This window comes from Phalacrocorax aristotelis, chromosome 6, assembly GCF_949628215.1.
Source record: "Phalacrocorax aristotelis chromosome 6, bGulAri2.1, whole genome shotgun sequence".
Classification (NCBI taxonomy): Eukaryota; Metazoa; Chordata; class Aves; order Suliformes; family Phalacrocoracidae; genus Phalacrocorax; species Phalacrocorax aristotelis.
The window spans coordinates 34,577,618-34,605,496 of record NC_134281.1 but is presented as its reverse complement, the minus strand read 5'-3'; the positions used below and the strand labels follow the sequence as shown (position 1 = coordinate 34,605,496).

The window sequence follows — 27,879 nt, the reverse complement described above, 5'->3', positions numbered from 1 at the left end:
CATCTGTAAAGCCCCTGCGTATACCGAAATACATGGCCACGCAATGGCTGCAGATGCCCCCATCCACAGCACCCATGGGCTGCTCCTGCAAGTGCACGTGGCCTCCTGCCTGCTACAGCACACAGCTCCAGGCAAATGGGGCCTGGCTGCTTGTTTTATAGTTGTAAGAAAATTATACAGCGGCTGCGAAATATTTCCTGCCCTGCTGCGTTGCTGGCTTATGTCATGAAGGCTGTGCAGTTGGCTTTAGTTGAGTCTGAACGCGTCAAGGATTATCTACTGGGAGCACCCTGGAAGAAGGGGCCAAGGACTGATTGCTTTTTGGAGATATGGTCATTTTCTCATCTTACCCAAAATTAAAAGTTTAAACCTATGGAAACCCTTTTGTAATAACAACTTTTCAATCATTCATTCAATCTGCATCTAGACAATTCAGTCTTTTGCAAATAGAAGGAATATAGAATAAAAAAAGAAATTGGAGAGCAGGTTGTTTCTGTCTGCCGTGTTAAAGTCGAGATTGGCACCAGGTCCTAGCACTCTCCCTCCTGGAGGGTCTGGAGAAAGAAATGGTGATGCTGTGGGGAAAATATCGATCGGACTTGTGTGTGACCAGGCTGTCAGGAGAGCTTCCAAAAGTTTCAGATGGACATTTCCTAATATAGGAACTGTTAAGCTGGGTGCAAGTGCTATATTTGGTGGTTTTTACAGTGAGTAAAGATGATCTAATTGCTGAAGAAGTGGCCAAGGCTTAAGGAATAGTGACCAAGATCCAGTTATAGTCAGGATGAACAAACAGGGCAGCCCCAGCCAGTAATACAGCTACTATATGTTTCAGATGGGCTAATATAAATTAGAGGAAATTATGAGCAAAACTGACCAGGTGGAAAAAACAATAACTAAATGACTGTAAATGGAAAGTTAAAGTGCTCTTTAAGAAGTGGTTAAGAAACAGTGAAGGAAACAATTTAGCCAGAATTTTAACCTGACAGCTGTTCAGAATAAGAAAACAATATTCAGAAAACAAGAAAAAGAAAGAGTTCATATTGTCCAAAAGGGAGATATGATGAAGCGTTGTGCTGGTCAACGTGCTTTTGTTGACACCCAATCTTGATTCACTCTCTGGAGTTCCATAACTCCATAATGGATAAATCTTTGCTGACAAATCTCATGGGGGGAGGCAGGTGAAGCAGTATTGCATGCACCCTGATTAGAACAAGATGAGCATGTCATCCCAATAAAACACCTGCAAAGGGATGAAGTGAGTCATCTCATCAAGTAAGAAATGGTACTGCATGTGGGTGTCTCTTGCTGGGCTTAGCTGGGGCATGAATAATGTCTAACCCTTCTCCACCTCTTTAATGTAACAGTTTGAAGTAAATATAAGGCCATCACCACTGATTAAAAAGCACAAGGCACCCCAAGATAGAGGGACACATGGTAGAGGCCAGGATTTGCAGACAGAGCTGTTGCAACCTCTAGCCTGTCTCTGTCCTAGAAAGGCCACCATCTCTTAACCCCCCCAATTCTTACTGCAGTCTCTGCTTGCCCACCACCCACCTGCTCATGCTTCACTCCAGCTACTTAAGAAAGGTAATAAGAGGCAGTACTTCTGCCTGCAAATCTTCCCCCAAACCCTGCTCACAATTCCTATAATCAAGTTTAAAAGAAGTGAACAGGTTAGAGACCCACAGGAAGAATCAAGAGCTGCAATAAAACCTCATTTTCAGGAGGGATGACTTTGGAAGCATCTTTGTTGGCCAAAAAACTCCCACAGGGGTGATGAGGGGAAGCAGACAGGTCAATGATGATAGTGCCAAATAGGCAAGAGAAACCACTTCCTTAACCTAGAGCAGAGCTGTGTCTGGAGCATCACCAGCTTCACGTCCCACCTGGGGGTTTCTAACATGGCAGGAATGACTGGGAATGGAGCTGGCTGAGCTGGGGAGCTCTGCAAGACCAGCTGCATTTCTGATTGTCAGCTGTAGAATTATTTTTTTTTTTTTTCTCCATAGGTTGTTATTTATCTTTACCAGAAAAGTGGCAAAAGATGTATTTGATTTTTCTCTCCTGATATCTTACAGTATGGTGGCATGGAATGGTGGGATTTCTGACTGAAACAGCTACTGAGGAAAAGGAAGGGAGATTGGTATTGATATCCTAAAGAAAATGGAATTTTTTGAGTTTTCTGCTAAGCCATAACAATGAACTATGAGCCTGGCAAAACAGAATTTGATGGCCCTCTGGCCATCAGGGACTGAGAGAGAGGAAAGCACTTGTTTTACAACTATATCCTTGAGGAGAGCTGAGAGACTGATCAAAGCAAACATCCTGCCTCAGAATGTGCTGAGAACAGGGTCATAAAGTGTATAGTCAAGGAGAACAACTAATTGGGATATTGATAAGAACTAAAACAAGTGTTAGCTGTACCTTTAAGCTGAAATGAGAGAGAAATTAACCAATTATTAGCCGAGACATATGAATATTAGCTGTGACCAACACAATTGTATAAATGCCTTGTAGTTTCTCGGTGCAGGGTGCTAGCTTTGTGGGTTACAGCCTAGCACAATTTTTGGGCAAAAATGAATTAAATACAATACCTCTGCCCTGTGTGTTGTTTGGCGCTTTGCACACCGGGCGGGATAACAGTATGACTGAGTTCACCTTGACCTTTTAGAGGTGCTACAGTGAATGCTTAGCCCCTACCCACTCAGCTGATACTGTGGTAAATGAAGTCCACTCGAACAGAAGAGCAGAGTCCATGGGCTCACTGGAAAGAGATAAGGCTCCGGGCAAAGATCACTGCCAGCAATGGAAAATCTCCTGTCATGTCAAAAAGGGGGCAGCAGCTGACCTTTACAAACCTAACAACTCTGGTGTGAAATGTGATGGCTGCCAGCTGAGGGAATGCTGATGTCAGCTTGCTTGGAGGTCTGCACTGCTGCCTACTGGGGGCTGTGCTGAGCACCATGCCGCTAATGTTAAATGCCATTAAACACACCTCTTCCCCAGTCACTGTGCCCACTTACAGATGCTGCCTAGCCTGTCCCAAGGTGCTGGGCATGCCGTTGTCCCTAAGCCCCAAGAAAAGCTGCCAGGACTGTGAGAGGGGCAGGTCCTAACCCTGCCTGGCTTTGCTGTGCCCAGCACAGCTGGAGCTCCACATTGTGTCATCTTGGAAAAAAGCCTTCTCTTGGCCTGAGGACTGTGACAGCCAGGAGAAATGACTCTGTGCACAGCAGTGAGGAACCACCAGCTGTTGGAGGTGTGCCCTGGGGAACCCATCTGCTGCTCAGTCCACTGCTCCCATAAAGCAGCTTTCTTGGAAAAATCCCAGGCAGCACTTTGAGCTGAGGCACAGTGGGATTTACCTCAGGGCTGATGCTTGTCCTTTGGGATATCCCCACAAAATCCTGGCTCCACATAAATGCCAATATTTTGATGTGTGATTTCACAGTATGTTCACAGTTTCCTTCTCTATTTTACACTGCCAAAAGTAGCCTGCCTAACAAACTCCTTCCTACTGGCTCAGTGCCTCTGCTGGCAGAAATCCTTGACGAACACATCAGCTGAGGAGTGGCTACAAGCAAGGAGCAAGAAAAAAGCTGGAAGTTAAATCAAGCGTGAGAGATAGTTCATGTGGTTCAGAGACACTGGAGCAGAAGCCCACAGACTTTTTAGGCAAAATTCTTTGACTTTGATAAATCTGGTTTAGTTACCAAAAAGTACTTTCCTTCTGGAGCAGACAGAACCATTAAATGGCAATACCTAGGGCACATGCGGAGCAGCAGGACCTGGATGAAAATCTTGCCTTTGTAATACAGTGCTTTTTTCTTCCTCCTACATAACTCCAAGGCTTCCTTTGCTATTTCCCACTGTTTTACTAAATCAAACTATGTGGCCAGTCATTCTTGTGGCAAAGACAGCCTTGGTGGAAAATAAGCAACCGCACACAAGATGACAGCCTGACACTGGGCATAAGTTGTATTACTTAACTGCAGCGATTGAGAGCAACAGCACTGCTCTCCTAGTAATTTATTCCAAGTGGGGGCTAAATGCTTAAAGTATAGGTAAAGACTACCAACAAGAGTCATGAGGACAGGTCCCACCCATGAGCATGTCCCCATTCCTGCTTGGCTTGCCAGAGGGCCCAGAGAATCCCCAAGGTGAAGGCACATTGCAGAAGGGCAGGTCCCAGGTGGACAAGGTATGCCTTTCCCCTTTGACAACGAAAATATTGATAATCACTTAACCAGCTCCTCTTCTGCTAAGCAGAAGTTTCAAACAGTCCATGCTTCATCAATATTGTGAAAAAAGAGAGTCAAAACTGTTACTGAAGGCACACTGAATACCCACAGCTACTCCTCTGCCCAAGAGGCTTCCTTGCCCCACAAGACAACATTAGGTTTTGTTCTTGGAAACCCACATTAGTTGCTGCTCATTTCCTTTTTCCTTCTACATGTTTACAAACAGTTCAATCAGTTGTTCCACTGTTTTTCTGAGAAGTAAAGTTAAACTCTCCTGTATAATTCCCCAATTTCTCCTTTTAGGGTGGTGAGAGCACTTTCCCTGGAAATGGGAAGTAAATTGAGGAGGGTGCCAGCAAGGGCTGCCAGGCCTTGGGCAAGGGCACCTGCCCTGTGACTCCCACAGATGGGGTGCTCTGCATGGGCCAGGGGCTGTGGTCTGTGATGAGGATGCTCTTTGCCCCACCCCGCTGGTTGGAGCACAGCAGCCTCGGGGCACAGGGGCACTGGCAGGCTGGGACTTTGAGCTGTATCTGAGACCTCGTACAGCGATGACACTGCAGGATTTAGCTGTGACTGTGAGGTTTTAAAACACTCAGCTCCCCAGTCTGGGAAAGTCCAGAAATGACAGCCTAATGTAAGAGATATTGGATTGTTGTCAAAAAAAAAAAAAAACCAAAAAACCCAGCAAGCCAAGTAACTCCAGTTTCCTTCAGTCCTTGCTGGAATAGCATCATGGCATGTGCCACCAAGAGGCATTTCTTTGCAAAACTACTAAGACAACCAAGTAACCAGGGTCTGCTGCAGAGTGCCAGCTGGCTCATGGAGCCCCAAAGCCACCTCAGCCTGTCTGCTTTCCCCGTCACTAGAATGGCATGATGACTGGAAAAGGTTGAGGAAAAACCCCAAAAGACTCCAGCTTTAGGGTCCCTGTGGAAGAGGAACCAAAATAATTTTTATCAACGCAGCAAATTTTGGCAACTGCTGGGTGTATGCAGCGAGCCTGAGATATGTCAGTGTGCCAAAAGCCAGGAAGGTTTCCTCTAGGATGGAGAGCAGGGGCTCTGACAGCATGGTCTAAAGCCACTGAATTTGCATGCATTTGGGTTTTCATTCGCAAGGCAAGAGGACAAGCTAAAGGCGATTAAAACCGCGAAAGACAGTCTGTGCATAGGTGTTTACGATGCCTCTGAATGAGCTGTCCTCTTTCCTGTTTCGGACACAATGCCAGATACGTTACTTGAAATGCAGCTTTTGATCCTCAGTGGTACCAGTGTTGTTAACCCAGGCTGAGCGACACTTGCACTGGGGGAGTACAGAAATGATGAGGCAATTTCAGAAATACATATGCACAACCTCCACCCACATTTTTTTTAGGGTTTTAGAAACAAAACCAGTGCAAGATCCAGAGTCAGGGAGGGAGGAGACGGAGATGGGTGAGAGCTCCTGTCTGATTCAAAGGCATGTACCGAAAATGTGAGAATTATGGGATCACATGAGTTTGGAATGTCTTAGCTAATGTGCTGGCATTTTTGCAGAAACTAAGCGAGGAACAGCAAAACCAAGTTTCCTTTCCTGGAGGGAGCAGGGAGGGAGCATAACAGCCCAGGCTGTCTGCGCTCGACAGAGCTGCTCTGATACACAGCAATGCCTGCTCTTCCAGGAAGGCAACTGTGGTGTGATGATTGTGCGCTCTCGTTCTGTGATTCCCCACTGAAACACTGACAAGTTCGTTGGTAGGCTGTGCAAGACCTGCAGCTGGCTGCCTCTGCAGTCACTCGCTGGCGGTTCTCACTAGATAGGAATGCAGGTACGGGGCAGCCCTGGCCCCACAGTCCTCCTCCGTGCCTGCAAGCTTCAGCTTTGGCAACAGGCACTGCAAGCTATGGGGGTCTGGGGATACCACTTCTGAGACATCCCCATGGCAGGGACCTCCAGGCATTAGGAGGCACTTGCTCAGGTGTTGCACAACTGGGTCCCAGCTTCCCAGCCACCACTGCCATTCATCTGCACTGCAGGTGGCCAAGACCCCCAACCATGGGGGAAGTACCCAGAGCTGGATTCATTTCCCACCAGAAAGCTGCTCTGAAGCCACATTTGAGATTCCTCTGTCTCCATGGGCTCCCCCACACCACCAAGCCCCTTATGGATGGACACCAGGGATACAAGTAGGGTGAACGTTTTTCTGGAGACCTTTTAAGCAAGCACAACATGGCAGGATGTTGCAGATCCAGGGGAGCAAACAACCTCCTTCTCCACATCCCCCAACCTCAGCAGGCACCCCAAGGTATCGCTTCACTCCTCTGTGGGGCTTGGCCAAGCCCAAGCCCGGTCCCTGCCAATGCTGAGCTTAGTGCGGGGCTGCCCGGGCTTCCAGGCACTGTGCGACCACTAGGTGTCAAAGTCCTGCCTCCAAACTCATGCTCTAAATCAGAAGCAACTGCTCAGAGGCAGCACAAACTCTCCCTGCCACGGCTCCAGTCACATTTCTGGATGAGGAAGGAAGGTTAGGGTTGTTCCCTGGGCCTCTCATCGGGCTGGCGCTCAGCTGGGGGGCTCCGGCATGCCCTGACAAGTGGTCACCAGTGAAAGTGTGACAAGAATTTCCACACACTCAAGAGCCAATGGAAAATGAGAAAGCTGAACCTTCTTCAGTACGTTTCTATGACTTCTGGTTTGCTCTCACGACAAACACCGGAGTGTATTCCTGCCTCAATCCACCGCTACCAGCAACTTGAGGTTATTTTTCAACAACAAGGGTGGCGAGTGTGGGGTGTCCTCCCAGCAGGTTGCTTACCCAGCTGCTGTACTCCCCACTTCATTTGGTTTATGTTTATAGGAAATAGCCTTGCCTAGATGGAAAAACACATGAAAGAACATTACCCTTGCTTCCTCTGCATGCAGAGTACATGTTTGTCAGGACATGTGCCTTGTGACAGGTTGAGAGAGCACATTTTGGGGAAGGGAAACTTTCTGACAACTCATCCCTGAAAGGCAGACAGACGATAACACTCCCAACAGGCTCGATCCTCACTGGGAGGAGTTAGTGCCTGACTTCAGTCATGACACGCTAATTTACAACAGAGAAAAATGTGGCTAAACGTGTGGTGGAAAGAGTGGTCCTGGACTGCCTGCAAAAAAGATGCAAAGCCTGTCACCCAAAATAAGCGCAGGAGATGGTCTCTGCTGCAGGCAACTGACATTTAGCAGCTCCTTACATCACAAACATCACAAGGAGACCAAGTGAAGAGGAGGTGATGGTGTCCCAAGGGACAGGCAATCCTTTTCCATGAGGGAAGCCTGGATGGCGCAGGGGTGCCCCTCTGAGTGCATTGCCTGGGCTGCAGGTTTCAGTGTGTGCAAAAAGGGATGTTCTCCATTTTCTCCCTTTTAGGCTTCATGCAGCATCCCATGGCTTTAAAGCCAGGAGACAAAGGTGAAAAGAAATGGAAAGCGTGTGTTTTCTCTCCAATTCTTTATGCTGCCCACCTGTCCCGCATCCCTTCCTATTCATTGCTTCTTTACAGAAAAGAGATTTCAGCAGCATTATATGCTGCTAACAAGGGAGGGAACCAGCCCTGTAAACCCCCAACTTGAGGCTGAACAGAAAGATGAGAGCTTTTACTGACAAAAGACTGCGTAAAGACAAGCACTGCCCACCCAACTCTTAGCTATTGTTGGCTATATCATACATCAAGACATCCACAGCTGAAGCTATGAAAGACATAAACACATCTACTTTCAAAGGTCCTTACTCAAAACTGAACTGGGATGCAATAAATCAGCCCCCACATTCACACACACAAACAAAAAAAAAAAAAAAGAAAAAAGAAAAGGAAAGAAAGAAAGAAAGAAAGAAAGAAAGAAAGAAAGAAAGAAAGAAAGAAAGAAAGAAAGAAAGAAAGAAAGAAAGAAAGAAAGAAAGAAAGAAAGAAAGGAAGAAAGGAAGAAAGGAAGGAAGGGGAAATTCAGATTAGTCACAAAGAAGTTCCCCCGCCTGCTTCTCTGTGTGCATAAAGCAGTCTCCTGAAGGCACTGTCTTCACTTCATCTCTGCTCCTGTCCCAGGAGCACCTAGCTCATCTGCCCCCTGCTCCTCCAGGCTCCTGCTGTGCTCCTGGCCCCTTCCCCAGCTGCTGCTGTCAGCGTTGCTGAGATGGAAGGACAGCCAGATGTAGAGTCAAGAAATCAAGACCGGATGGATCACGAAAGAGAACCTACAGAGGATGAGTGGAAGAGCTGGCAAAGAGGACAGGTTAGGAACACGCTGCACCTCGTGTCTGCAGCTGCTCAGTGGATATTACTGCTTGCCTGCTTGATTTACCTTGGTATAGATTCTCTACAACCCTCAACGGTAAGAGTTCATGTTCAACCCATTGTCTGCTGGCCTGTAAATCTTTGTATGGGCTTTTTATTTTTTTAAGAAAAGAAAAAAGCATTTAAGTTTATCCCTATTCAAACCACAAGTTTTTAATCCTTTCCTTAATGATTGTCATTCTATTTTTTACATTGCCTGTCCTCAAAACAACATCCAGTATTGCCCAGTGCAGGGTCTGGGGACAGGTTGTCCAGACAGGGGATTTTTCCAAGAATGCTCTTTGCAATGGCTCCTGGGAGAAGGAGGTCTGCTTCCCTCCTGCTTCCTCCCCTGCTTGCAGTGACTCATGTGTATTTCCATCTAATTAAATGGGATTGTCTGTGTGGATGTTTGCTTTCAAAAAGTACATGTGGAAGGATCAGAACACAGGTTGCTCATAAACGTCTCCTGAACTTTTAAAATGTACTATATGTGCAGGCAGATGTGTGAGAAAGCAAGCTAGCTTGTGACAGCTCTAGCAAGTTCCCTTAAATATTTCAGTGCTCTCAGCCTGCACAGATACTGGCATTTAGGAGTAGTCACCTATATGTGCAGAGGACAGCCTCTCTGTGTGTAGGTACATGAGAGAGAGGAAGACTAATTTGGCCAGAGAGAGTTTCATGTACATATAACACCACTGCAAACAATATAAATACTAGAGATGCTATACTCTGAATACCTTAGCAAAAATTGCAGCAAACACATTTTCCTCTTTCACATGTTTGCAGGTTGGTGGATCATCAACAATCTTTCACTGCTATTTCAGTGATACAGAATAGCTACTTCTCCTCCCACTTCTTCTCCAGGAGCTATGTACCACTTTAAAGCTTGTTGTGCTTTGCCTTACCAGAGTTCATTCTTTCCTCCCACGTAGGCTTGGCTGAGAAGCCAGCCAGGCATGTAACCACACAAGGGAGGGATGGCCTTGTGCTCTGGGTCCTCTGCTGTTTAATGAAAACTCTCGTGCTCTGCACAAGTTTAACTGACCCGAGTCTCACAGTGGTTATTATACTGCAGAATGATGACCCTGATAACACTGAAAGATAACACACTTCATTCGGTTCAGTCCTCTTCTCCTTCCACTGCTCTGGGAGAGAGACAATGCACTGGAAGCCAACAGAGAAGGGCAAGGTATCACACTGCTCAAGATGCAGAAAAATCTCCTGGGTCACACCTGGTTGTGACTCCTCATCTCTCAGTATCTCTTTCCTGTAAAAACATTAACTCAAATCCTCCTCCTCCAGAGGAAGATGGCAGGGGCTGGCATTGCTGCCTGTGAGCCTTACAAACCCAAGAGAGCAGCGGCTGAGGAGGGGACACGGTACATGCCTGGAGTTTCCCTTCCTCAACAGAAACAACTGAAACAGGGTGCTCGAGGAGCAGCGACTGTGGCAGATGAAAAGTCCAGTCCCTGAGAGTCACCAGAGGACCTTTTCAGTTTTAAACACTTGCTACCTGCAGGCTTAGAACAGGTTTCTATTATTTTAAGCAGATAACCATGGTGTCCTGTTTTGACTGCACCGTGCTGTGCAGGAGCGGTCTTGTGGCTGTACATGGGGGATTTCATTGCGCTGAAATTACAGGGCTCAGTAGGATAACCATGAACCAACCATATAAATGTCTACAGAAAAGGCAGCAGTCCTAATCTGACTTGACTCTCAGGGCAGTTCAGGGAGATGGACTTTATGGAAGTAGGGCCACAGCAGCATCAGAGCAGCAGGCTGGGAGCGCTGGTCTGTGGGAGCAACAAAAAGGCTGTCCCTGTTCTCAAGAAGAGACTCAAGAAGAGTCTCCTGCTGCTCCCCAGCTCTGGAGAGTGCCACACTAACATTAATAGCAAGATAGTAAGTAGCTGTGTTTTTTCATAGCAAGACCATATTTGATTACTTTCCATTGTCCTCATGGCTCCTAAAAAGTCCTGGACAGTTCCGTGAAAACACAGAGCAAATAATGTCACGGCACATGCTCAGGAAAGTCAGCATATGCAGCCCAGACTGTGCTTAACATGAAAGGATAGTGATCTGGTTGCCGTCATGATGCGCCTGGAGAGCAAGCCTCAGCTGTGATTTCCAAATGTGCAAGTTATAAAAAAAAAAAGGTAGTGATAGTCTGCTTTCGCATCTGCAAGGCTTGCGAGTTCCCAGCTCTGCTGGAATTACCTCCTTCTGCCACACCAGCTGGGATCAGGCCATGGGCAAGCCACTCACAGGTGTGATCAGGGGTTGTGAAATCCTCCAGTGGCAAATGCATGGGAGGTAAAAGCCTTGAGCAACTGTTGGGAATTCAAAGGCTTCTAACAATCTGTTGCATGACTGTTTTGCCTGAACAGGGCAGGAAAAGGTGCAGGAGGAGTAATTGTGCAGAGGTTTAATGTCAACAAGGAAGTTATGGTCACAGTCCTAATATCTTCTGGTGTGCAGAAGGTACAACCTGCTTATAGTGCACAGTCATCTGCAATCTGTATGACACAGGGAGTCAGGCACATGATCGCAACGGTCCTCTCAATCAGCGTGTATTACTATCGTGCCCTGAGATTTGCGCTCTGTGCAGTATAAACCTATTCCTGAAACTTCTGCCACGTGGCATGGCTCTAGACACAATGTCCCAGATAGGAGGAATTCTCATGTTTGGGGGTCCAGAACAGGCCAAAATACTGTGGTAACTTATAAATAATGTGTGTAAATGGTACAGGGAAATCTGAAGCAGTCAGTAAGAAGCACCTCTGTAAGAAGCCCTCCTGCATCCTTTCCTGCACACTGGAAGAAAGCAGAACAAAGAAAGAGGGGTAACTGTTACTAGTTCACAGACGTCCTTACAGTCTTGCAGAAACATTCTCTCCTCAGCAGAATTTACTAGTAGATAATTGAAAAGTGCTTTGAGATCCTGCAATAACTGGCAGATACGTAAAACAAGTAATGTGCAATAGTGACAATGGGGCTGATATTCCTACAATTTCTCAAGTCTGTCACCCAGCCAGTTGGTGTTTAATACACCCTGTCCACCAGTGGCCAAATCGGACAGATTGTGATGGAGGTTATTTGACTTCAGAAGCTCAGCGGTCCTGTACTTAGCTATCATCTTGTTGGGAAACTACCTGGAAATCCCAGCTGTCTGAGCCAAAGAGTGAAATGCTCGTGCACTTAGGTGGCTGTTAAAAGAGTAAGCGTAAGACTCAAACTGCTGAGGCAATGGATAGGATCAGTAATACTGGGGAAGATAGTTCCACCAGAGCCAGTGTGCAATAAAAGCTTGTATTTGGTAGCCGAATCCAGCCTTGCCAGTGGAACAAGCGGCGGAGCATCACTTCTGGCAGCACTAGAGGGTGCCAGAGCAGACCTTTCCCACCACCAGCACCTGGCACCCACCTGACCCTTCAGCACAGGGCAGCCTGGCTCCAACCTCCTTCCCCCGCCGCTTGCCTTTACCAGGGTGCAGCACCGAACCTGAAGATCTGCATGTCTGTGCTTGCTCTCCACTCTGTTCCAACACTTTCCCTGTGCTTAGGGTGAAGGGGCTGCTCTGTTCCTGTAATACACAAGGCCACACACATGAAAGTCAGCTCAACACACGTCACCAGCCCATCATCTCCTTTAGTAAACCTATGGCATAGGTAAAGAGAAGAACACAGAGTAGCACGCCTAACCTTTCACTCTTTAATCAGGCAAAATGCTGAATACTTGTGGTTGTGAAGAGACTGCAGTTTTGGGCCTCCTGTGGTTTAGATGAGAGATGGGTTTGAGATGCAAAGTTCAGATTTAAAAATCTAATACAGTTGGTGTTTTGCATATCTGATCAGTAAGATACACACTTCTGTGTCTGCATTCACTTTTTCTGTTATACTCATAAAATGCAAATCAATTCTAAATGTGTCTTAATGCACTTCCAAGGGAGCCACTGAGAAACAAATCCAGTAACAGCCTATCCAAAGTGCAGGAAAACATGAAGCCAGACCCACCTCCTAGTGCCCTGCAGAAGGGTGAGACAGCGGGGACATGTCTGGGCCCCAGCTCTGCAAACAGGCACCCCTGGCTGTAAGTCAGACTCAAGGGGGTCATGCAGAAGTGGCTCTGCACCCCAAGGTCCTTCCTTACTGTTTGGTCTGACTCCATTAAGTTCACCAGAATGTTTTTCTAAACAGGACTAACACTACCTGGTGTGCTCTGGATGGTTCAGCACCGGGCTGGAAGTCAGACTGGTTAGGAACCATTCTAAAATAATATTTTATATTAATGATATAAAAGCAAATAAAGAGCATAGCCGGCTAACAGCAACCGTGCCAGCTGAGGCTGCCTGCACTGCTTTCAGGGGCGCAGTCCTGGTGGGAAAACAAAAGCAATAGCGGCAGCGGCAAGGGGCCCACCTGGTGCATTAACAATGATTTATCTTCTTTTTTTTCAGTGTCAGAGCGACAAAGTGCCGTGGATCCATATCCGCTACTCAGGTGGGTGGGTGTTGGGGCAGGGGGCACCCCGGGGCGGCTTCCGGGGCCCCGCAGTGCTGCCCCCATACAGCAGCCACTACCACGCAGCCTGCCCGTGCCACCTTGGAAGGGCTCCCAGCTTGGCTGGAGCACTGCCCCAGTTACCAGACAGCTCCCAGCTCCCCAGGATGTTTCCCGCGGGGGGCTGCTGGGACACCAGTACCCCCAGAAAGCTCCCCCTGAAGCTGGCAGCAGCTCGCGGCTTCCCTAGGTTGCAACACCCCAGAACCCCCGTGCCACTGGAGGGCTCCTCCTGGTATCCAGGAAGGCTCCTGGCTCTGCCCCACACCAACCCATGGTCCCCAGGGACAACTGTGGCAGCTGGTGGCCTCTACAATGCCGGAGGCTGTTAAGCACTTGGTGTCACAGCAACGGCTATTTCTTTTCTGTGATTCTGTAGTTTTAATGGAGGAAGGTGCCAGGAGAGCTGTCTGGGGGGAGAAGAGCCAAATCTGACCCAGTGCTGCAAGGTGCTAAAACCAAACAAAAGGGGTTTCCCAGAGAGGAATTAAAACCTGAAAATCTGTGTGGATTTCTGCAGTTCTTACCTACCTACTAAAACAAGATTTCACTCTGCAAAAGAACAAGAAAAGTATTTTTAAGAATTTACTGAGTTCACGTGGTGTGTTCTTGGGGTATTTCTGAAACAAGTCAATGATTTCCTGATTTATGAAAAATGTAAATGATTTCCTGGGGAAGAGTGAGTGAGCGTACACACAGTAGCAGAAATAGCAGTGCTCTCTGTGTTGACTACATTGGATATTTTGTTCAATGACATACACCAACGACAGAAGCAAACACTAAAATTTTAAAATCTTACTAAAAATATCATTGACAGTTTTCTTTTCAGTTACTATTGTAAGGTAGCAATGAGTCTAACCTAATAGAAACCCATGTTTCTAGAGCAAAAGCTTGAAAAATTTGGCCTCAGCTCAGAAGGGCTGTGTTGTCTGCCAGGAGACTTTCTGGTGACATCCCAGGGGTTTCAGCTAGTGTGCAAAAACCCAAGAGCACAGTAAGGAAATATTTCCAGTATAGCTATGGGAACTGCTATTGCTCATTCAAAGAGAAAACTTTCATTCTAAGTTCTGGTTTAATTTCTCCTGAGACTGCTCTGTATTAATTTTTTTCTTTTGTTTCTGTCTCTAAACTACTTTTTTATCCTGTCTTCTGTTAAAAACAAACAAACAAACAAACCCAAAGACAAGGATTTATGTTACCAGCATCTCCAGAGAAAGCACTTTTTCTCTTCCTTTCAGCTCTGAACATTTTTTTGTCTTCTTATTCACTGTCTTTATTTCCTGTTCTTTTCAGGAGCCTGTGCTTCCTAAACTTACATGTCTGTATTTTAAGTAAGACATACAGTAAATAAGTAGTACATAAATAGAAACTTGGAGGAATGACCAATATAAACTGGAGTTGTAGTCCCAACGGCACAGCTTGCTCAGGAGTGGAAACTTGAAAATTTCCACTGTAGACAATGCCTGTCTAGAGTAGATGATATTCTAGCTCTGGTCTGCCCTATTCTCTAGTTCACTCTCTTCTTTTCCAGTATTTTTCCACCTCTTCTGCAGTCAGTCCGTACAAAACAACCCATTTCCAAGAAGACATTAATCATCATGGGATCATCTTTTCTTTCTTCCATTGCAGGTGAAAGTACCGAAGGAGTAGCTGTGAATCTCACTGATGAAGGAGGCTCTATTCAGATCAGAAATGGTTCCATCATGATCACCTGTGATGGCCTCTACCTGGTGTCCTTGAAGGGTCGTATCATTTTCCTTGACCTGAAGAAGGAGGACTCGCTGAAGCTGACACTGCAGAAGACAGAAAACAAGACGAGCCAGGCCTTCTGGGAGCAAACTGTCCAGAACAGCGGTGATGCAGTAAATCTCACCACAGTGATCTACTTGTTTGCTCAAGAAAACATCACCCTGTGGACCAGCTCCAATGCCACCATCTCAGATTTGTCACTTAGCCTTATATTACTAAGTCCCTTCATTTACTCGCTGTAGAAGATGATATATGAAACGTAACATGTAAAGTACAGCCTTTCCTACCAATCCATTTGCATGTGGGAGGCTTGTTCTCACAGGCTGTACTTGTACAGGCAGACTGCTCTAGCCTTGGGGCTGTGGAGTGCAGATAAATCACAGTGCAAACGGGCTTTATATAGTGCATGCCATGTTCATCTCTTTGGAGATCTGTGCAGCTGTTTTGCTACCTAAGATGGATCTTTATAACACTGGAGAAAGGGATGCATGGAGCCCTTGAGAAGAACAGAAACGAAAGCCAAAGAAAGTCACCTAAGCTTAGCTCATATTCAGAGAAACCCCTGGTTTCTCTATTTACTTGACAGTATCTATATATAGTACAAATGCGCTCTATATTTGCTAAAATAAAGGTATGGTAAATCAGAAAGATACCTCAAGTGTCTTGAAGCCATTTGGAGAAGGAGGAGAACAGATCTGCTCAACAGCCCTTTGCCTGGCAAGGCGGGAGACAGGCAAGAGGCAGCAAGGGACTTCCTTTGCAGTGATCCAGATAAATGCTCTCTGAGAGGTAAAGGCCACGAAAGGAAGGTGGTATTTTGAAATGAGCTAACAGGACTGCACTGGACAGCAGAAACACAGGTTCTGCAGAGACTATGAGGTTTTTAGGAGCAGCTTTTAAGAGTGGAGGCCCACTGGCTGTTCCAGCTATCTGCAGATTACTGAAGCCTAGGCCAAGGGAATATCTGGTGGGACGTTTACATCTTGACACCAGGTCTCAGAGGTGTAAGTTGAAGGAGAACCTCCTTTGAGCACACACACAGAGACTGGCTTGACCCAAAAACAATCCAGGCACATAAAAATTTGGAAAAACATTAAGACTCTGGATTTGGTGGGTTCTTTCTAATACACCAAGTGAAACCTGCAGGTCTGTGCAACCTTTCCTCTGGGAGGACTCAGATGGTTCCTGTGAGCCTCGCAGTAGACCTTGCCATACAGCTATGCACCGCAGAGAGATTCACAGGCACGAGCTCCATGATGTGCCTGTGCACCCATGCACACCCTGCCTGGCTCCCGTTGAAGTCAGACAGCTCTCAGCAATCACGGGCTGTGCATCCCTCTTCTCATTACAGCTTCTGACTGCTGAGGACAAGTCCTGCCCTGCCCATGCTTCAGGAAACGTGACATGAGAACAGCCAGTGACTGTTGTATTTTTGGTTGAAGTGGGGCAGATTTCAAGGGCAAGTTGACTACTTGGCTCCCAATGAACTCCAGCAACATTCCAGCATCTCACTGCTGGCTGTACACTCCAAAGTCTTTTGTTAAAAGTATTTATGTATTTATACTATAGGCATAAGAATGTTACTTCAGATTTCTTAGAAACAGTGGGAGGGGTTTGAACTTGAGGTTGTCAGCACTAAGCTCCTCTTTGCAGATGCTCCTAATGCACTGGAGCATTCCTGCTATGCAGGCACTGTGTTACCACCTGCCTTGGCTCCTTGGCTGATCTGCTCCTGGCTGAGCATCCTGCAGGCTCAGGTGCCAAAGGCAGCTAAGGAAATCTTCCAGGCCTTGGTGAGCTTTTCCATATTCTTTATGCTACTGTTGGCAGGTTTTATGAACTTCACTACCTGGGGCCAGGCCGCAGCCCCAGGGGAAATCTCTGTGGATGAAGCATTTATTCATACAGTGCCAAGAAGCAGCTTTTTCTCATCTCAGGACTGAGAAGCTGTGGGCTGACTTGTACCTGCAGGATGCCCCTTCTCCGCTGCAAGGGCCATTTTGGGCTTTAACCTCTGGCCACTCTGCGCACCACCAGGACCAAAGGCAGCTGCACCGTGTCCCCAGGCTGGGGATTGTCACGCTCCCTGGCTGAAGTGAGAATGTGTTTCCCTTCCTAAAAGCTAATAAAACTTTCCTTTGTAACCTTCAGGCTTGCAGTGTCCCTTGGGAGTGGGGAGACTGGTGAATTATACATTCACTGTGTTTGAGCAGACATTTTCACTGGTATAAAACCTATATGAAATTTTCACATCCTTTTTTTTTTTTATTTTACAGTTCAGTTTCAGTTTCAGCTCTCCCCAGGGGCATGCAGGGCTGGTGCTTCCCAACATGGGCTAACACAGACAGGGCAGGCCATGTCAGTGGTTTGGACAGGGCTGCACAGGACAGCAAGAAAGATTAAATCTAAACAACACAAATGGATTTGTGTATTGGAAGGGTGCGCCCTTTCTTCTTGTTTAGAGCAGGAGAGGGCATTTCACACTCCGATTCCTCTGCACTTTCAGGCTGAACTAGACTGGCCTACATATATGCATGTACATGCATTTGTCTTGCAATAAAGGTTGAAACAATTCAATTCCTGAGATGAATTACTTGAAAGACTTACTGTCCTCATCAGTAGATTTCTATACCATCAGCTTGTGTTTGTATCTGGCAACCTCTTCTTCCACGAGGTGCATACGTCTTTGGTACGAGAAACATTAATTTCTGTTACTGGGATTGTTAAGGCCTTGTAGAAACTCATAGATGGTGCTAAAGTCACATCTTACAACTCTTTCGACCAGGTCAGTACACTGAGGTTTTAGGTCACCCCTCAAGGCTCATTACAGCTGGAGGTGTTGAAGTACAAGGGCTGGACAAGGCAGTTTCTGGAGACAATCCCTAACTCTGATGGGACAGCACATTCCCCTTCCTGTGCTTACCACCACTGAAATGGGACCTCGTGGTTTCTCCCTCACAAGGCTTTTCATGAGACCCGTTTCACAGAATAGAGTCATCAACGGGGGATTACTGGCTCCTCCATGATTGTACAATAAGTTCCACGGCTGCTGTGTCTTGTGTTTAACACACACTACTGCATAAACTACAGAGGCAGTCACAGTGTATTCCTTCCATTCTCTCTCCCCTTTCCTACCTCCTCACTCATGTAAAGCAAGGGACAGAGTTACAAAACTGATGTAAGAGTCACGATCACCCCTGGGGAAGGAGTTGGCCTCACTGCACCCATCAGAGCCATGGGGCCCTTGCTCTCCAGCTGAGAAGAAGCTACTGAAGGTGTTACAGAGCAGAATGGGATGGGAGCTCCTTCTCTTTACACAGCTACAAGAACCCAAGATGGGAAGCATTTAATTTAAACTCTATTCATGTCCCTTCAAAAGTCATCTTCTTTTCTACCACAGATGGTTACCAATAAAGGTGAACAATGAGCCTGTGGTTTTTAGACAGCAGTTACATTTCATCAGCTGCATGAGTCACAGCTATTGCCTGTCTGTTCCACCAGCGAGAGAGAACAAGAAAGCTGGAGTGTGCTTGGCAAAGTGCAATTAATCCCACTGCTGTAAAGCTAGCACTGTCCAGCTTAGACAGCAGAAAGCACAGGAATTTAGCTTCCATATTCAAGTATCAATATGGCAAAACATAATATTAAATCTAACAGTCTCTTGCAATAACTGGTTAGGAAGGTTTGACTTATTAGACTTTTCTCAGCAACGTCCATAACTTCAGCCAGTAGAGTTATTCTCTGAGCTGACAGCTGGTTGTTTTCTGAGGGATCTGGGCCAGCCCCAGGAATGCTTGCTTCCAGCTGTCTGGTAGTCCGCCAAGTAAAGCATATCAAGTAGCGCTCACTGAGGACTGGGAGAAGGGGAGTTGGTACCAGGCCACAAGGAGACATGGCAAGACAGCTGCAGAAGGAGTTATCATTTGCCATTTGCAGCCTTGTATGCCCTAAGGCCATGGAGGATCGGAGAGCTTAGTAACTCAGTTCTCTAAGCTGATGAGGAAGGCTGCAAAGGGCTAGCAATCTGGGTAAGCGGAGTCGAGGCTGAAGACCTCGCTCCCCATTAAGGTGCCAAGCAGTGAGCTCACTTTCTGGCAGCCGCTCAGCATCCCAAGGCAAAACATACCCTGGCAGCACCCCACATGCTGTGTCAGCAGGGGCTCGCTGGGATCACTGCACCACAGAGCCCGAGGACTAGAAAACCCACAGGCCAAGGCAGGAGGAGGCAGTTGGGGTAGCTGACCTGTCCCAGGGGAGCTGAGCACAGGGAAGGACACTAGGCAGGAAGCCCAGGCAAGGACAGGGAAGGAATGCTAAGGAGAGACACGATGCTGGTAGCAGGTCCATGGATTGTGCTTAGGACTTTGGGACCATGGGGTAGGACAGATGGAAGGCAGGACTAAAGGAGTGTTTCTCCTGTGAGCCCACACTTAGTGCACTCTGCAACCAGACCTCTGCAAACACCTAAACACAACCACTGCCTCCTCAAACACCCATTTCCTCCTCTTAAAGCCTTGCACAATTACCTTTTAAATATGACAGCTAGCACCAACCGTTCTGTAACATTGCTCACCTTTTAATGAGACAAGGCTCTCCCAAGGAGATCACAAGCTAATACTGCTTGCAAACACAAATGCGCTCCTGTTCCTAGGCTTTCACTTTCTCCTGCCTCTGCAGTTTGCTGGGGCTGGTAGCCCATGCTGCTCTTTGACGGTCAGCCAAGGCACTGGGCTGTGGAGCTGGACCTCTGGACAAGGTGTTTGGGTGGTCCAGCAGTGTTCAGAGAGTAAATAGTACAAGGTTTGGGGCAAGACAAAACTTGATGTGGACACAAATGTACTTTCCTAATAATTGCTTTCTTTGTTTGCTTTAAGGCAAAATTCACACCCATTTACTGGCAATCCAGAGACCTTTTTGGTTTATTTATAAAGAAAAAAATGGTATTGAACACACCTCCAAGGATAAACATTTAACCTGGCATAGGTTCTAGTTCATAAATTATATAGCAGCCTTATCATTTAATCACCAAGTAGATCCCTGAGAGAAGATATCGCTGTTGTTATCTCATGGAGTTCAAAGGACCCACTTCCCTTTGTTTTGTTTTGTTAAATTAAGGTTTCTATTACTGCCTATGTCTGCTTATTGGGCTTACTGTCACCAGTACAGAAAGTTAGCAGGACGCACACATATATTCAATGGGGACAAACAGACGAGATTTCGTTTCAGACTTTTTGGGGGATTATGTGCAGCATATTGAAACATTAGTTGATCTGCTTCTCCCTTCATCACTTCCCATAAGACCCAGAGTACATTAACACACCTGCCAACAAGAAACTTCTTTAATGTTTCATGTGTTCCACCCCTGATGATGTGAAGGGCTAATTCTGGTGGCCACTCACCAGCTCTGAAAAGCCTCCAGACCAGATTCTACATTGTCTCCAGCAGTATCCACCCTTTCCAAGAAAAGATTTGCTCCAACTTGCATGAGAAAAATCTCACTGCAATAACTGGCTGCAATAACTCAAGTCATCTCCCAGGTATTCCTCAAGTTATGTTCAGTTCTTTTTATAAGTGCCCTTTCTAGAAGCATGGGCAGGCACTGCCTTCCCGTGCCAGTGGTTCACAGCCCACGCACCAAATCCTGACCTTTGCACTGACTGCACTGTCACAGGTGCAGCCAGAGACCTCAGCTGCCCTGTACCAGGAAGCAGCCAGGACTCTCTTCCTTGCTGTCGTGGGTCAAAACCACCCATACCTCTTACCTGGGTTTGCAAGAATAACAGCAAAAAAAGTAATAGCAGATGGAGAGACATAACCCTCCAGACTTTCCCAGGTATCTGCATGCAGTTTGGACCAGACAAGCTGTGGCCATCAGCAAGGACTGTGCTGCAGGACGTGATGGTCTGAGCTGAACACCAGAGTCACTGGTATCAAGAAGCACGCCATAAATACTGAGGTTTCAGGTCAGTGCAACACTGCTGTGTAAAAAAAGCTATGTCAGAACCAGAAAAGAGGCTGAATTGGTAACTAAAACCTGAGCCTAGTGGAAACAACCTCTTCTGCATAATTAACATCTGCCATGCTTTGCATTGTAATCACATCTGATCAAAAGAGCAGTGAGAGACAAAATCACCAAAAACCAGCTCTGTGGCCACAGATAGGTGAAGAGGTAGGCAAAGCATGAATACAGAGACAGAAGGCAAGACAGCTGCCTATGGCTAAAACCATTCACAAATAGCTCAAAGGAGGTATGTTGCCAGCAGTAACACAGGCAAAGGGTGCCTAGCGGGGAAAGGTCTGAATGGTTTTCCAAGCAGATTGTGAAGATGACTCTGCTGAGAAAAAAGTGTCCCCTCCACGTGTGTCAGGGTGCAATCTCTTGACCTGCAGATGAGCATTCCCCTCTGAGGCTGGGAACAGCCTGCTTGCTGCTGGCTGGCACTGCTCCTGCACACAAAATCCCTAGGACAGCACGTTTTGGAACCCAGGAAAGCCACTAACACGGACCATATACAATAAGACCAGTGAGCACTGTAATTAGCAGGCTGGTGCTACAACACGGCATACAGACAAATCTGCAACCTTCATTAGAAATGGATTCAGAAGGTGATACTTTCCTAGCCTTAGAAAAAATACTGTTACAGATACTGGTTGCTCACAAGGTGAACATGAGGCAGGAAGCAGCAGACAGTTCTCCAGCTTGCAAGGTCTGTAAATGAAGCTGGAAAGAGTGAAGAGAAGAGCTGGGCAGTGTCAGGGGCCACAGGCATCTAAGGGACTCTGTCCTGGAAGGCTTTGGGGATGGACATCCCATCAGTGGTCAGGGTCCTGCAGACTGGGACAGTTTCTTGGCCTATCAGCACCCCAAGGCCAAGTGCTAATTCATACAGTGTCAGGAGTGACTGTATCACAAATTACTACACATCATACCAAGAGGCTGTAAAATCATACCATTTTAAATAAGAATTATTTTGATTAAAAAACAAGTTAGATTAGTCAGAGGATATAGTCAAAAGTCACATAGTCATAAGGAAGGAACACACTTTTCTCTTAAGTAATGAAAGGTGCCCAGATAATAATCAGTTAAGGGTCACGTGCACAAGCACATTGATTAACGTGCTTTGCTCAGCAGTGATGCATATCAGATGCTTCATTTCTTGTGTACCTTTTCCTTGGGCCTAAGGCTGTACTATAATTCCACTCTGAGGGAAACATTTTCTGGCTTTATAATTCTGTAGCATAACTCTGAATAAGTGGCTTTGCCTAGGGCAGGTCTCTCCTCAAGAGACCAGCACTGCCTGGTCACTGGGGCTCCAATGGCATATGAGAGCAACATGATTTTCTTCTTTGTCCTGTTTCGTACCCTCTGTCCCAGACTGAGCACAGTGAGTCAGACCTTGGCATCTGAAACTTTGTTTTTCTCCTTCTCTTGACCATGATTGTCAACAGCCCGAGTCTGTTAAAGTACTTCCAATACATGTTGATGAGTATGTTAAAATACTTCAAATGCACATACATTCAGTATCATTCTTGCAATACTTTTATGTTTGCATTTTCTCCAAACCCAGGAAATTTCAACAACTAATTAAGCCAGATTAAGTGGGGACTGCGGTTACGGATATTGCATCATGAAGATTTGAGCACTTCTGGCACTTAGGATCATCTGTCTCAGCTTAGCTATTTCTAAGTCTGTTTTGCAACGCTTGTGCACCCTGCTTGATCCTCAAACACACATGCAGATATGCCAGGCATATCACCTGTTCCTCACAGCTCCTGCAATACCGACTTCAGCAAATGGCAAGGCATATGAATTCAGAAATGTGGTGGGAGAATGAACCTCTGGCCCAGTCTCCCAGTTTTGTTTGAAATGGACCTGAATCACTGCAGTGGTTTTCTACAGCTTGAAATAGCAGACTGGCTATGGTGGAGGTTGCAGGAAACACTGACACTGTGCAAATGATGGAGGGGTTTGCTTGCTTCTGCTCTGGTTGCAGCCAGACAGCTGATGAATGCAGCAAGTGGTAACACAAAAGCCAGTGTGCAGAAGTCATCCTAGGGCAGGCGGTTAAGGCAGGTCTCCGTCAGCTGTACAGCTCAGACAGCAGCTGGTGCAACCATGGCCACTTCATAAATCCACCGGCTCCAGCCTCCGGCTGTGCTCATGGTTAGATTCAGGTCTCCAGCACTTATTATTCTATTAATGGTAGAGCAGTGCTCGAGACAGGCAGTTAGAGCTTTAAAAGCCTGTATTAGCACCACTGAACCTGAGCAGCACATTGGGACAGCCATAGTGGTCCACGGGGCATTTATGCTTCAGGACAGCTTTTGTCCCCTTCCTGCTAGGCCCACTCCTGGCCAGCCCCACATGGCCCCTCCCGCTGGGCTTTGAGACAGCACAGATATCCCCACAAAGCACAATTCTGCCTGACAAAGTGGCTTCCTATGCAACCCGCTACCTTGCTGCATATGCAGAATTGAATATGCCTCCGTGACCAGTCGTCCGTTGTTAATGCAACCACTCACCATGGCAGGATGTGTTGGACTTCTGCCTAACTTGGGTTCTCCCAACAGAGCTGGTGGCCAGACTCTTTCTCCGTGCCCACCTTGGGCACTCCCTGCCCCAAACACCAGGCCCCCGGCCCCAAGAGGGCAACCTTGCTCCCCCTCTGAGAGTGAGGGAGAGGTATGTGCCTACGAAGTCCTGCAGAGGGCAATCCAGGCTGCCTTGCTCCCACACCTCCTTCTCTAGGAGGCTGAAGAGGGCCAGGAGGAAGCCATCATCTTTTCTTCCCCTCCCCAAACAGCCCCCAAGAACCCCACTGGCCACATGGGCTTCAGGGTGCCTGCCCTTTGTGTGCCAACACCATTGGAGACCAGTGTTTGGGTCCTACTAATTTGGAGGCCAGTCATCTCCATCCAGCAGGCTATGGGATACTGCAGGCAAAGCCATGTTGAAGCCTTCCTGTTGCTACCTGGTATGCTGTTGTGGCCCTAAGCCAAGAGATATGGGTAAGGAGAGATTAGGATTGGAATTCTAGTCTCTGTTCCTGGACCTGGTTTTGGTGCTTAACCAAAAAAGGGCCAAAAGCAAAATTCATGAAGGATGTGCCACCCCTAACAGCCTTTCAGCTGGAGTTGGGGTCCCTCTGGCTTATTCTTCTCCCTGTCCATCACCTTTGCATGGTGACACAAGCCCAAGAGAAAGGTTGCAGCTGGCTGTTATACAGCAATGAGAAAAGCCTCATTCTGGGTGCAAGTTTCCTCTCAAGCTGAATGATGACTGCTGCTTATCTTCCACATTGGTGTAAATCACCACGCAAAAGCAGGCCAACGTCACTAGCTGAATTCTGGACTTTGCCTGATTTTTCAAACCTTGGTGGGGATGGAGGTTTATGTGATTTACTGCCTCCATCTGCATTGTAACAGAACTTGAGCAGGGTGAGAAGAAACAGGCATTTTCTGAGAACAGGCATACCAAGTCATGTCAGGGTGAGAAAATTAGCTGCCCAAGGAGTTTCAGGCCGAATAGAGAGCCTCCTAACTACAATAAGTCCCAATGAGCTTGGGCAGTTGGGGAGGGGAAAGATGCATGGGATGCCCCTACATTTATGAGGACTGGATATCACCTGATGTGCTGGCAGGAGGGGTAAACATGGTGAGTGGCAACTAATGTGTGTGGGAAACATCTGGATCTTTGTAAACACAGTAATCCCTACGCGGATGCAGAGACAGGAGCTCCCAAGGTATTGCATCACAGCAGGAATGAGGGAGCATGTCACAGCCCTGCAAGGCTGCCCTGTCATCAAAAGACCTTTCTTCTGGGATGCCCTGAAGTCAGAACATTTGCAAACAAATATATACCCCCTTTCTGGCTGCACCTTTCCTGACTACTCCTCCTCCTTGCCCTCACCTTGGAAGAGCGCTGTGCCACATTAGATCATCCTGCCAGGTGTTGGGTGGGCAGCTGGGATCTGTCAGCAACCTGCCCACTTCTGTGAGCTCATAAATGACACCTCCGTAGGCGAAGAAGAGCAGTAAAAGGTGTTTCTGTCCTTTTGCCAGGGGAGATTGATGGGAGAGGCTTCCAAAGCAGGTTAACAATTAAACAGGGACAGAACAGGTGCCAACTGGTAATGCTAGATCATAAGTTTCTGGGCTGGGCAGAAAACCACTACGGCTACAAAACTGACTGAAGTCTTAATTTTTCTTCTGGCTGAGTCTCAATCAGCTTTTCTGTTCTGAAAGTAAATAGAAAGGGCAGATTAATAAATAGAGATCACACAACCCTCCATGCACCAGTGGGATGTGAAACATCAGGCAAGCTGCACTTCAACCACTGACTGTATTCCCTCGTGTGCTGTGGTTGGGGGAATTGCCTTGTTTTCCCATCTCTCTACTGAAACAAACTCACTCTTGCTTGTATCGTGGTAGGGGCATGCAGAAGCCAAGCACAGGCTGTGTGACTGCTGCCACAGGGGAAAGGGATGATTAACTTAAAAGTTTGACTGATCATCCATTTGACACTCCCAACACATAATCTCTATACCCTTCTCTCCCACCAACAAACACAGCAAGCTAAACCCTATCAAATAAAAGCCTGTGGGAAAGGACAGTGTGCCTTTCCTGGGGGCGACTTTGTCACAGCCCTGCAAGGCTGCCTTGTCATCACAAGACCTTTCTTCTGGGATGCCCTGAAGTCAGAACATTTGCAAACAAATATACGCCCCCTTTCTGGCTGCACCTTTCCTGCCTACTCCTCCTCTCCTTGCCCTCACCTTGGAAGAGCGCTGTGCCACTGTTCGCCCCCAGGAAAGGCACACTGTCCTTTCCCAAAGCTGTTACTGGTGCTGCCCACCCACCCACGCTGCAGCTTGGCAATGCTAACACTGTCAAAATGCCAGTCTTAATGGCTGTGACCTGCACAGCAGCTCACAGCACACCTGGGCAACATGCAAACATTTAAATCCCCACTGAAGTCCTGACACACTGAGCTGCAGGGCTGAGGAGCAGCTCAGATGGGATGGTAAAGGTGAATACAGTGACAGATCAAGGGAGACAATGGAGGAGGTGGTGGGGAGAGGGGCCTGGGAGAGGGGGGACTAAAGGGAGATGGGCCCAGTGGCAGGGAGAGGGTCAGCATGCTGAACTGTGAGCAGGGGTTTGAGCATATAGAAAGTGGTGACTCTTGACGCAGTCTCTCAAGCGTTGTGTCTTTGAAAGGTCCGCTCATGGGTAAGATTTTAGGAAAAGGTTTGTGCCTGTTCTTATTCTGAGCAAATATACTTTATTTGGGTGAAAAACCCTTAATTTCTGCCAAAACTGCCAACCTCTTTTCTCCAAATGCATTTCAGTAGTTCAATAAAATCAGTTGAGGGATCGGACTGAGTCATGTTAACATAAGTTGGATTCAAATTAGAGCAGGCATATTCCCACAGGCAGTAACTTTCTGTTAATTCCTTTCAAGATTAAATGTTTCTATGTTTCATGTCAAAATAAAGCTTAATTTCAAAACTAACAGTGGTTGTTTCAAAGCCAAACAAATAAATACCATAAGAGCAAACCAAAACATTTCATCTGGGGTTGACTGAACCGATACTTTTGTCTGCAAAGAAGGGCAGGAGAAGACGTTTTTCCTTCCTGACCTTTACAATTTTTCAGTGAATTAGTAAACCAGACATTTATACAGTTCCAGGAAACCTTCCACTGTTCTTTCAAACAAGCTACAGGGCCCATCCAGGACATGTCCCAGGTGTCAGGAAGTCTGTGCAGGGAAGCAAAAACCTGGGAGCTTTTCAGTGATAATGCATAAAGGAGTTGGGGAACTGGATTTTTATCTTGCTTCTGGTCCAGGCTGAAACCTTACTGGGGACAGCAGTAACAGAAGCTCAGCCCTGGGAAGGCAAAAAGCAAAGAAGTGGAGATGGCAGGCCGCAACCCAGCTTAGTGGGGAGGCCGTGGGGTGTTGGGTGGTGGAACTGGCCCCTGGCTGAACCCCAGGCCAGTGCTAGGCCGTTGCTCCCATGGCTTCTCGGCAAGCCCAGCATGAAAGGAGAAGGGGCTGCCTTGGGTGCATGATGGGGATCCCCAGACTGCTTTTCGTCATGGCATTTGGATCCTGCTCTCCTTCTGTTGGACAGAGCTCAGAAACCATCTGCTAAGTAAACATGGGAAGGAAACTCCTGCAGAGTTTTGACAAAAAGCCACGGGGTTTCAAGCGACGCAGTGGGTTTGCAAACTGCCAAGTACAAACAGCTCCTAGGAGGAAAGGCTGCTGCAGGTCCCAGCCCATCGCTTGAGCCAGCCAGGGGCAGGTCACAATGTCTCAGGCGCAGGCCACGTGCATGTGCATCATGTCCCCACGGAGCAGAGGCAGGTTCAGGGGCAGGTGCCCGACATGTGCCTGCTCAAGCCTGTGGTCCTCTTGGAGCATGTTTGTGAGCACGTGGGCCGCAGCACAGCGTGGCTGCTGTTGCAGCACACATTTACAATTTGGCTGGCTCACCACAAACTGTACAGGAGACTCTTTTTGCTTTTCTGAGTGATGTAATGCTACAAAATCAAAAAAAAAAAACCCTGCGCTGGCATGTCCTCAGAAGTGGCGTAGGGGTTTGGTAACTCCTTTCTCCAAAGCTTTTTCTACACCACATCCCAGGATCATGGATAGTCAGAGGAGAAAGGGGACATCCTGAGCTGCACCACTCCGGGAAGACCAAAGAAAGCCCTGCAGCTGCACGGCCCTGTGCATGGACCCTCAGAATCACGAGCACCAGGAGGGTGAGCTCTCTGCTCCAAAGCAAGCTCAGGTAGAGGCGAGCATCCCACTAAATAGACAGATAGAGATTTAAATGGAAAACAAGGACTTCTAGGGGTTTTTTTTTCTCATGCAATAGGTAAACAACCTGTGGAAGTAATTTCCATGGGAGGAAGCTAAAAGGTTGGATAGGCTTCGAAAGCAGCAGATTCACACAAGAGAAATCCCTCACAAACTACTGAACACAAACAGACTACACTGCAGTCCTGATGTGTGAC

At 47.2% G+C, this 27,879-nt stretch overlaps 1 protein-coding gene across 1 annotated transcript; it reads left to right on the top strand.

Moving 5' to 3' along the window:
* The first annotated feature begins 7,762 nt into the window (after positions 1-7,762).
* Positions 7,763-17,399, top strand: TNFSF4 (TNF superfamily member 4). The gene is made up of 3 exons (XM_075097113.1): positions 7,763-8,603; positions 13,005-13,041; positions 14,731-17,399. The coding sequence occupies exons 1-3, from the start codon at positions 8,400-8,402 to the stop codon at positions 15,090-15,092; spliced, it is 603 nt and encodes a 200-aa protein (XP_074953214.1). The 5' UTR covers positions 7,763-8,399; the 3' UTR covers positions 15,093-17,399.
* The last annotated feature ends 10,480 nt before the right edge of the window (positions 17,400-27,879 follow it).